The 12,178-nt window shown below is 30.1% G+C and overlaps 1 protein-coding gene across 1 annotated transcript in view; it reads left to right on the top strand.

The window, feature by feature from the left end:
* LOC148229657 (uncharacterized) overlaps window positions 1-12,178 on the top strand; it is a 197,835-nt gene that overhangs the window by 118,816 nt on the left and 66,841 nt on the right. Inside the window, exon 6 of the mRNA XM_088197419.1 lies at window positions 9,948-10,048. Within this exon, the coding sequence (XP_088053545.1) occupies window positions 9,948-10,048 (101 nt within the window). The remainder of the gene's footprint in view (window positions 1-9,947; window positions 10,049-12,178) is intronic.

Raw genomic sequence — 12,178 nt, 5'->3', positions numbered from 1 at the left:
CATTTTTAAGCGGGTCGTAATTTAGCAATTGCCTCGTAAAACTAGGAACCCAGGGGCCCTGGGTGATAAATGTCAAAGTGAGGCACAGTAAAAATCGTTTGCCCTGTCAAATGGGATATTTCACTAAAGTGTTCAATCGATGCGAGAAAATCATTTAAAGGCAAATCGTGAAAAAAATATTTTTTATGTATTAGTTTAACGTATTATAATTTCATGAGTTTATTATTGATTCCGATTAATTTGAGAATATATTTTAATTGCCAAGCAATGATATAAAAAGTGAATTTTATTTAAATATTAGTATTAATATATATTAGTCTTGTTGGATTATTTTTAGCACTATTGAATTTTTCTAGTCACTTCATAGCACAGGATTTTATTATCTTACACAATATCGACATATACGAAACGCGTAATTATAGAGAAATAATTGAAATTTTCATTGTTACACTTTGTAAATAATTTTAAATATTTATTATTACAATAAAAAAATATTCCTTAGTAAGAAATCTAATAAAATATCTCGTAATTGTTAAAAAATTATAATCTTTTTATATTATATTAATATAAACCGAACATATTATTTAAAAAATTCAATTTTGTTTACTTACTATCTTGAAAAAATCACTATGTTAACATCGTCGTAATACTACTTAAGTTAAGCGTATTTATTAATAATATATTTTATTTGCATTGTACTTCTAATTGTATCTATTATAAAAGGCTGTAGAGTCTAAATACTTGATTGATAAAAAAAATCGTCATCTAAAATTTTTTTTCGGTGGCGTTTAGACTGAATTCTGTGCAATGCACTGTGTAGCTCACTTTTTCCAATTCAATGTGTTTCGCACTGGAGCGTGTGTTAATATTTAAAAATAAAACAGGTTTTCATTGTGTATTGGACCAATCGTTTTCATGTTTATTTTATGGTTTACTTTGGAGAATTCCATCTATCTATCCTATGGCGTTTCTGCACCATTTGAATACATTTTACAACCGGTCGCTTTCATTCGCCGTACAGTTGGCCACATGATGATCGTCTTGCGAAAGAGAAACGTTTTATTCGGACGTTTTCAAATTCAGATTGTTCCGCCTGAGTGTAAACTGTGAAAAGAGACCTTTTGCCCCTTATCGCACTCGCTCCGCCCGAGTGCCCTTTCACTAAAGGATTCCAAAGGGGAAATGGCTTTCGGACACTGCAGCGCACGCGAATATCTCAACGACCAGAAAAACAAGTTAGTAGAGAACCAGAAATTTAACGTATGGTCTTCTTTTTATTATTTAACATTACACGCCACTTAATGATTGCAACGCGGACAAGGTTGTAATATTTTATATGGCCGCCAATCAAATTTTATGGCCCGTTCTTCGTGGCATACGTGTTTTTGAAAAATGTGCTTAAAAATGCTGGCGGATATTATTTTTAATGGGTGCACGCAAAAAATTCGCGCTTATCGTTTGTGTTGGTATTCTGTGTGCTTTCTTTCAGGCACGCGGACTGAGCTTATTTTCGCTTCATTAATTTAGAGATGCTATTCAAGGCATTCTTGAAATATTCTTTGTTAACCCTTTGAACTCGTATTTTTTTTTTGGTTGGGGTAGTGCCAGCTCGTATTTAATTTCAAGATTTTTTATAAGTTCAATTTTTGGAAGTAAAAATGAAATAAAACATGTTTTGACTAATCTTTTTACAAATTAAAATTAATACAGCGAAAGGTGGATAGTTTGTCAGTATTTTAGTTAAAAAAAAATTAATTAAATATTTAAAATACATTATAATTTTAATACTTTAATCGGAAAATAACTTTTTATATTGTACTTTTTTAAATAACTTGTAAAACGATAACCATGAAACTTAGAAAAGAATAATTTATTAAAATGTGTTCACGAAGAATTGTACTTACTATTCACAAAAAAAAAATGACATAGTATTAGGTATACATAGTATAGGAAGGTAAATGTAATGATGTTTTTAGATGATTTTTCGTCCATCGCAATCAAATGCGCGGCAAAACAAATAAATTAATTATTTAAAAAACAACTGAGTGTTGTAGCGGCAGGGGTTTATAACCATTAAGAAATTTGTAAATAGCTAGATGTCATATGAATTCTAAATAATTAAAATATTGGACTGATTGTATTTTTTTGCACCTATCGTTTATTATCTTGCGCAATGCGCTTATTATCTTGCGCATCGCGCTCGTTCTATAGCGTTTAGCGCTCATAACATCGATCAAAAATTTGCGTTCATACAAAAAAATAATGGTTACAATATAATTTAATCAAGATTAAAATTACAAAGAGTACAAGTTTTTTACTTGTTGTTTTTTTTTCTTAGTAAAACCTTAGTTTTTAGTTTTTTTTAATTGTTGTTTTTTCTTGGTAAATAGTTAATACATTCCCATTAACAAGTTTTACACTTTTTAGAAAATCAAATTACAATAAACGTATTATAAAAAAAAAAAAAATATACTGTTAGTTAAATAAAACATATAATAACATAATAACGTTTTAAAACATATTTAATACGAAAAATTGTTATGCACCTTACAATAAATAAAACACAAACAATATGCACATCAGCACATATGTTTTAAGCAAAAGGATACATTTTGACGATTTAACCAATGATTTTTAAAAGAAAATTTAGCACTTTTGACGCTAAGTTGCCGATAATGAGATTCCGAATAAAGTAAAGCGAAGGTCCATATATAAAGGAAAATGTAGATTAAGAAATATGGTTCTAGGACACTAACCACCTGGAAATATACCCCTTGGACAATAACCCCCCTGGACATTTTCCACCGTGCAAATAACCCCCTGACAATTAACCCATCATGCAAATAGCCCCCCTGACAATTAATCCCCGCCACGTATAAATATAATACAGATATTACTTAACACGTCTCGTGACGCTCTATTATACTTAATAAAACATATACTGATGCCATTACCAAAGTTTAGCTGTATTATACATACATATGTATCTAGCCTAATAATATTTTTTATTTTTTTTAATACTCTTTATAACAATTTTGCTCGCACCGGTCACCGGTACAAAATATACAATACGTATACTTTCTTCGTAAGTGTGTTGGTTTTATTGATATTTTAAAAATTCTGTATTTTGCTGAATGAAATAAATTAGTATTGATATTGATTATTCGTATTAAACATTATTTTATTAAAATAATGACCATTTATTATAGATAATAACAACTTATATAAAATACTTATCTCTATTAATCGTCAGGGGGGTTATTTACACGGGGGGTTAATTTTCAGGGGGCTATTTGTCAGGGGGTTATTTGCACAGGGGATTATTTGTACGAGGGGTTAATGTCCAGGGGAGTTTTGATGGAGATATATGTCCAGGGGGTATTTGTCCTGCGTTTACGTGCACTTAGGATAGGAATATTTAAGATACGAAAAAGAAGGCCAAATTAAATTAGATATTTTTTAATATATTCACTGTCTATGCCAGAGGTCAGAAAATTACGGCCAAATCCAGCCCTCTGCTTATTTTAATCCGGCCTGCAAGTAATTGATAGATTTGACATATAAAAAAATCTAACAATCTAACAATCGAGTTAAGGAGCTAGCTATGTATCACCTTATAAGGTGCTCCTATTGCTTTGTATTTCACCGTGACGTTATGAACTTTAAATTTGACAGCATCTTCAGTGCCCACGTAACGCCTTTTGCAATAGATTTGTTCGTTTACCAGTTTTTCGGCGAGAACAGTTGCTAAAAGATAAGCACATTGTGTGTAACATCAATAGACAACTAAATAGCAGTTTTTTTAACTCAATTCAGTGGTTTTAAATTATTTTCGATTAACACCATTGCTTTTGCATGGCTCTCTAAGTCAAAATATTACATGTAGCCTTTGCCAAATAGTTAATATTTTGTATAAGTAAAGGGTTATGTATAAATAGTAGCAGTATTTATCCATTTTAAAAGGCTTCTGCAAACAGTAAGTTACTAAATAAGTTACTGGTTTGCACTAAATTATTTATTCAAGCAGTCAATGCTATGTTAAAGTGACAAAAAAAATAGTTTTGATGAATAGTTTGCATGGAACTACTACAAATGAAAATATTAATAATAAAGTTGAAAAACGTTAACAAAGTACATTTTAAAGTGAATTTCGAATAAAATGTGTAATATCTGATGGTGGTAAATTTAAAAGCAGAACAAGTATAAGCTTTTTTAGAAAAAATATGATTTTTGTAAAAATGCACTATTCACCAACAGGTACTATAGAAAACATTTAAATTTATTGTGTATTATTAAAACAATTGTAATAACCGTAAACTTTATTAACTATCGTGAACTTAACCGTCATCAGTTCTGTGACTATTTTTTTATCATAATATAAGCCGTATATTTCGACTTTCTCTACCATACAGTAGTCCAATGGCCCAGTCATGGTATAGGTTGACTAAGATTTTTTAAATCATAGGAGCGATTAAAATTTTTTTCAACGAAAAACCACGCCCTCAGCTATTATTATCTGAAATTAAATAGATTTGAGAATTAGCCTTTGCTGCAGATATCATGAGATTTCTTAACAGATTAAACTTAAAGCTAAAAACAAAAACAGTGCTTATATTTAATATTTACACAACATTTGAATATTTGAGAGAAATGATAAAGCTCATTTTAATTTTGCTTCCTGGCCCGCTGAACTTAAAATATTTACAATCTGGTCCTTCACAAAAAAAGGTTTGCCGACCCCTGGTCTATGGTGTTACACGAGCAAAATAACCTTGTCTATATTCTTCAGTCATATGTTTTACAGAGAGACATTCAAAGCGCGTCATGGCGATTTTACAACTTTATATTTAGATTGTCTTGTATAACCGGTAGTCCTTAAGCCGTTGAACTGATATCCTAGAGACTATCGGTTCAGGTCCCCGCAGCAAACTAAACATTTTAATATTAAGAATGCGCTATTATTAAAATTAAGCCCTAACTGCTAAGCGACATCTATTGATTGTAAGCTGTAATTATAGTTAACAATATATAATAGATATCACTAATTTACAAACCGTGTTTTAAATCTTATTCAATTAAACGTGTAAGTGTTGATTATGTTGTGCATAAACGACTTTTAACAATAGTTTTTCAATGACGCATATTTGAGTCATCCACCTTTAGAGTGTAAATAATAAGTAATAAATTTATATAAGTACAATACAATCCTAAAACTTACTGAAAAAAACATGTTTTACAAGACTTTTAACCCTTTCACCGCGGATGACTTCTATAGGTGTCATCAAGAAAATCGCCAGTACTCATTGGACATTTAAAGGTGCCGTAAGCATTTGAGCCTAATAAAATGGCTTTTTAGTATAATTTAAGGCTATAAATCAATTATTTGATCCATAATATTTTTAAAAATATGGCATGAATAGGTGTCCCCACATATTAACAAATTTCGAAATGGCGCCCAAAAATATCAGCTGTGGTGATAATATAAATGCAATCGGGGCCAGACCCCACCCAATTTTTTTGTACATAAAAAAAAAATAGGTGGGGCTGGTAAAGTTTTATTATATTTTGTGAAAATGATCAAATTTTATATTTAGACAAATATTCTACAAGTTTTTCGTATGTATTTGCCCATTTGAGGCAGAAATGATAAATATTACATTGTTTTTTTGTGGGGATCTGTTTTGGATTGGCAGGCGTTCTTACACCTAGAACGAACCAGCGTAGCTTGGCCTCGTGGCTTTATTTTTGAATTTTTAAGTATTGAATTTATTAAAACAGTTTTTAAAAATATAATTATAATTGATCGTAAAAAATGATTACATTAAAAGAATATCCTAAAACTTAAAACTTTAAATACTTGTACAAGATTTAAAATTGGTAGAAATAGTCTTAGCATAAACGCATACTATTACTGTCACAGTAATAATATATTATTATATCATCATTCGTAATTATATGGATAATTTTTAAAAGAAAATCAATATATGTATTTATAAATAATTAAAACACAGATTACTAATTCTGTTTTACATAATTTAGCTATTTACTAGCTCGAAAATATATTAAATGTGTCGAGACTAATATTATCGTTTGAGTTGAGTACCCAGGTCGATAGTTGTCAATCGCTCATTTTACTAGTGCGAGCGAGTAAGCGAGCTCTGCTAGCATAACGGCATCTCGCTCTTTTTTCCGTCTTAAAAATTTTATTTTTATTTCATAACAGACACACAATATAAAGTAATAATTATGCACAATTAGAGCATATGATCCCGTTTCATCCCATATCATAAAAATATAGATGCCCTTAGAAGGAAAAAATCAGTTTTAAAGCATTAATTGACAACCTAAATCTGTCAAGTCTAGCGCGATGCCGTCCTAACAGCGCGCGCTTTGACCATGTTCCGATGAAAAATTTTACAATAAACTTACACTTGTAAATTTAAGATTATTGAGTTATTTGCATAAGTTAAAAATTCAATATTACTGAAATGTGTTTAACAGAAGTCTTTTTACTATTAATAAATTTAAATTTTCAAAATTTGCTTGAACACAAAGCCAATAAATGCATTCAAAGTTTTGTCGACATATTGTCGACGTTCGAGTACAACGCTTAAAATACGATGTCGACACATAGTCGACTTACGAGCGCAAAGGGTTAATGTTGTAAAAAACGTTGATTTTTTTGTTATTCAATCTTGTTTCTATAACCAAATCAAGTATTTTATTCTCTGTGCTATCTTTGCGGTCCATTTAAACTTTTATTGTAGTATATTATCTTTATTCTCATGATAGAAAGTAGTACTATTATTATTTTATTTAAAAAAAAATTAATAATAAATAATATTTTATTATTTTTTATATACTTTTTTAACACATGAAAAGGTTCAGTAAAATTCAAATGGTTAAATAATAATATTAAAGTGGCTTTCGTTCCACAAATTTTAGCCCAATACGAATTTTTAAATCGACAGATTATCGATAAGTTAGTTATGTATTGTATGTTATTGACAATTTCTTTTTCTTTTGTAGAACACATTGCGCCACTGCACACATTTCTTTGCCTTGTGGCACACTGGTTATAAAACACTGATGTAGTGCATATAAAAATAATTTGAACTAAAAATCATAATTGTTAAATTGGAGTAGTAATAATAAAATAAAAACATAGGCCTGAGATTAAAATAAAAATATATGCAGATTTCGAAGTAGTATTATTCACTATATAATAAATTTGTTTTTCATAAATTGTGTTTCTGAAAAAAAGCCCATGAGTTAGGTTCTTCCTTAATATTCTTAACGTATTATATGCAGAGCCATCGAGAGCGAGCCCGGACCCTGAGAAAACAACGATTCCGGGCCTCATGACAAAAATGTCATTATGTATATTTTTAACATCGTAATATAATTTCTTGAATAAATAATAATAGGTACGAGTTAACCTGTTCTATGCTACAAATAAATATAAAAAATAGCTACCGTTGCGACATATTTTCTGAAATCATATTTTATGCAAAATATTTTAATTAGACATTAAAAAATATCTACTAATAATTTTTATCTGATAATAAGTCACGTTTTCTTTGCTGCTCAGTGTTGCCATATGGTGATTTTTTAAATGTTTTTAATTTGTTCATAATATGTCACTTAAAAAAAACCTGTATAAAAAAGTTTGTTTAAATTATATTATTATAAAAAAAAAAAATTCTTACTATAGATTATTATTTATTTCCATACATATGTAATGGCTCGACCATAATGCATCCACTAATTACGGAGTACTTGGATGAAAACAAATCAATACTATCCGACAAATGGTCTAAAATTTGTATAGCTGTGCTAATTAGGGCGTTGTCCGAAACACTTATTCTTGCATGCAGTACTTCAATAATCTACTAAATTCTCGCAGTATCTCCGGTTTATGTATATTCTTTATCAGCAATTAAAAAAGTGCTTTGCCAAGTACACTCGACGCGAGTCTAAGAAATCATATCATAAATTTATAATAATTATATTATGAACTTTTTTGCACCTTTTCTATTCAAAGTAAGTAGGTTTCATTAATTGGCAAGCAGATAAGATAAGCATTCTCACGGGTACTGCGTAATAAGTGATTTTTTAAAGTACACAGTTACATCAAGCTCTGCAATTGATCCGAAACCCGAACATCCTAGAAGCTTTATCGCATATGTTTTTTATATGCTGATAAAATCCGCAGCCCTCTAAATATGGCCACTTCTGTATGATGAAGCACGTTATCCATTTCATAATCCAAAAATATTTGTGTTCTTGTCATGAAATGACGTTTTATGATACTAAATTAGCGGATGACCACACACATATTATATTTTCATCATCGTATTGGTGTTTTCTACAATCCTTAATAAAATATATTTTTATGAATAATTTAAGGTAAGAATATGGAATATAGTCTTACCTTCTACTCAATCCTTGTGGAGTGTACTCATAAAAAAATAACACTTTGAAACATAGCAATTAAATTGTATCTTCTTTTCCGTTCCCATAAAAAACGAATCTCTACCGTATCTCACTGGCGATAAGCATTAACGTGTCACGTAAAACAAAGTACAAACTCGAAATTATGTACCTACGGTTTTATACTGCACTAAACTACCCTTTCCTGGAAAGTTATTCGCGTGTCTGAAGATAATTCGCATTCCGTCACAGAAATTGGTGTAATTTGCAGTTTCGCTCGCAATTTATTTTACCAAGGACACTCGGTCAAGGACACCTCACAAAACCGTACGACAACTCTGTCAATACTGACAGGGTAACTTAATACGCGATTGTTCCGCAGAATAAATCTCGTAGGGTTTTCACATTGAGCAATATGGTATTGGCCAACGTCCAACGTGTGTATGAAAGCATACTTTACTAGGCGCAAAAACTATTAAATTTCAAGGTTTGTGTGTGTCCAGCGTTAGCTGAATGTAATACACGTTTGTGTGTATATATTTATACATAAGGCTCTATTATTCTATTGTTCGTTGTTTGGTCCATATGAGTACATATACAAAACCTATATATAAACAACACGTGCTTAAAATGTACCCTACAAAAGTTTTATCTGCTAAATTTAATTTTTTTACAATATTTATTGTGTTACAAGTTATATATTATTATTCTATGCTGTCCTGTCTTAAATATGTTGCATTGCATCTGTCCCACAGCGAAGCCCATTTTGTCATTAAACTTTGATGACGGTCTTCATTAATTCTTTCAATGATGCCTGTCAATTATAGTCAATGAGATCTACAATACAAGCTTATTTGTTGCATATAAATCCCATATTCAAGCCGTGTATGTCTAAAGTTTTTTTTTAGTATTTTTATTTTGAAGAATATCAGCATGTTTTTTACTAGTGACACCCATTTGTGTTGATATGTCTTAATATATAATGTATAGTCATATACTACTGAATTTTGTATTGTCCCAGTAATATAGTATTTTTTTTTCTTATTGTATATTATTTGGAAGCTTTAAGATTTCTCCTAGGAAAGTGAAAGCATTCACTTCTTATATATGTGGAACTCTCTAATGCACACCAGGTATTATTTTTTGTCATAATCATTATCTCACAGGTATATATTTGACTTTCGTGATTATTATTATAAAACGATTTCACTGCGGCCATTCTTTTTTTTGCACGAAAGCCTTCTGTTCATCGCAGCGATCTTAGTACATCCTTGCAAAAATCGATTGCTCCAAGATGTTGCAGACATGTTGTTCTTGCAAAGATATGTGAGAATTGAAACGCAAATATTAAAACACTGCGTTAAAAATTGTACATTTTATTATACATAAAAATAATAATAAATAACAGTTTTCATTTTATATATGTAATTTTTTTTAATATTGTAGATCTGTAATTATACATATTTTTAAAGTTTACACCGCACCAAAAATGTATTTTTTTTTTGTATTTTCAGTCCTGGATATAGAGAAAATAGTGCCTATTGGGTGGGAGCATCGGACAAAACTTCAGAAGGTGACTTTAGATGGACCGATGGTCTTCCATTTACATTTTCACGTAAGTGCTTTAACATGATACTCTTTTATAAATTATAAAATGCCAAACTAGACATTTAATTATTAGTTTTAAAACAATATTTAAAATTTTAAGATTTTGTCATTATCAGATTATGATTTTAATTAAAACTTTAACCGTGCTACTTGAGTGGAATTAGTTTCTTTGAAGATTAATAATGCAGCAAAGTGCTGGGTATCGCGTTTTATGTTTAAGTTCTAAATTAAAAATTAAAACAGCAAAGATACCTGAAATTTTTATACATACGTAGCTTAATGTTAAATGAGACATTCTTAATACCACTCTCTTGGTATGAAATCTTAGGAATTTATATGAGATTGCTATCTTCGGACTATGTGTTTTACCACCGCGATAAAAAGCGTAGATTCCGTACATGTCGTGCGAGAAACCGGAAGGAACGGTACCGAGTTAAAACAAGAAATATAGATGAACAGTGCCCTGGAGTGCTTCGGAGATAGATATTTCCTATTTGTTTTCCGGGAAAAGTCCACTCCGCTCCGTTTCGGGAGACGGAGGGCAAATTATCTACAAAACGAGGAGAATGCCGAGTGCTGTGGGTTCGTTAAGAGCACTTTGCCTCTCGATAATATTGTGGTAGATAACGTGAGGGTCCTTGCAGTCGCTTCGTTGTTAGCCGGACACTATACAAATTTTGTAATAATTAATTAACTGGTAAGAAATATGCGGCGTGATTTAATAACCTCATATTATTATAAATATGATTTTTAATTAAAAAATTACTCAGCGCAAGAGTACAGGAATGGTAGATTTTAGGGTTTTCTTAACAGTAGTTTAGTTAATACAATAATTGTGGTAATGCAAAATTATTAAAATAAATTGAATAGTTTATTATTAAAATAATTAGTTGGTGCGACTTTTGTCGTGTGCTTAATTTAATAAATGTATAACTATTAAAAGTAATTGTACATAAAAAGATTACACAAAGAAAAATATATATTTATAAATAGAATATGGAAAAAAATTATTAATCGAAATAACAGCTTAAAAGTCCAAGAGTTTTGATGTAGAATATTCTTAATTTTAATAATATTTCATTCGTAAAATTTTAGTGAAATCCTATGTCTTCTCTAAGAAGACAATTATTGAAAAGTATGTAATAGGATCAATATGATATAAATATATACATTAAAGACATATAAACATTTAATAGGCCGATAATTCATTTGTAAATGTTGTCTGTAGTTATTTTTAATTTATTCTTCGCTAAGCAGTCGATTTTTTTCTCTTCAGCACCCGCTTTGTATTATGCCCCATGTCAGGGATGCCAAACCTTTCAATTTGCGCTAAATATTTTAAACCAAAACAAGTAGTATTTTAATAGAGAAATATTAATACGAAAAAAAAGTATTATACATTTTTATTAAAATAATATGAATTTACAAACAGTAAACTCTGGCACGTGTGCTATTGGTTGGCCATAACTCTCCTATGTGGTTGCACTGTTTCGAGCATATCGATATGGGAAGGGATGTAAAACACAAAGTATCTATCCTAGAGTGTATTTCATTGTGCTTTTACGGTTGTGCAATAAAATAACGAATTTGATCATTGCGATGAAAAACCTGATACAATTCTGGTATACTATACAAGCATTACACTTCTAGTGACAATATAATACGACTCAACGAGATCATCGATTACGTTGATATATTTGCTGACATTTTATCTCAATCGTTCGTTAAACGTTTGTCTAGAATAGCGCTTGGTTTTGAATCCTTTGAGTTTTATAGCTGTAATTTGCAAGACACGCCTATGACATAGCTTGATGTCGTAAGAAACGAGCATATAAGGGTTTTCGAATTTTTAGTAAAAAAAATATATATTAAAAAGCAGTACTGCTAATAAAATATTTATATTATTTTATATGAGGCGTGGAAACTTTTTATAAAACCACTACATACCGCTACTATATTTTTGTATTAATCCTCAAGGGAGGTGTATCGTAGTATTCACTAATAAATACGTTTTCTACGAGAAATATTGGAAATATGGAGATTCAAAGTTGAGATAATATAATATTCATAAATCTAATATTTTAAAATTGTTTATTCGAACGCCCAGCGAGTATTTAGCGAGATTAAATACTAGCCA

The sequence above is a fragment of the Plectrocnemia conspersa genome, unplaced genomic scaffold (genome assembly GCF_051122295.1).
Source record: "Plectrocnemia conspersa isolate PC_06_02 unplaced genomic scaffold, ASM5112229v1 ptg000011l, whole genome shotgun sequence".
NCBI lineage: Eukaryota > Metazoa > Arthropoda > Insecta > Trichoptera > Polycentropodidae > Plectrocnemia > Plectrocnemia conspersa.
The sequence above is the reverse complement of the archived record's forward strand: the minus strand, read 5'-3'. Positions and strand labels throughout refer to the sequence as shown.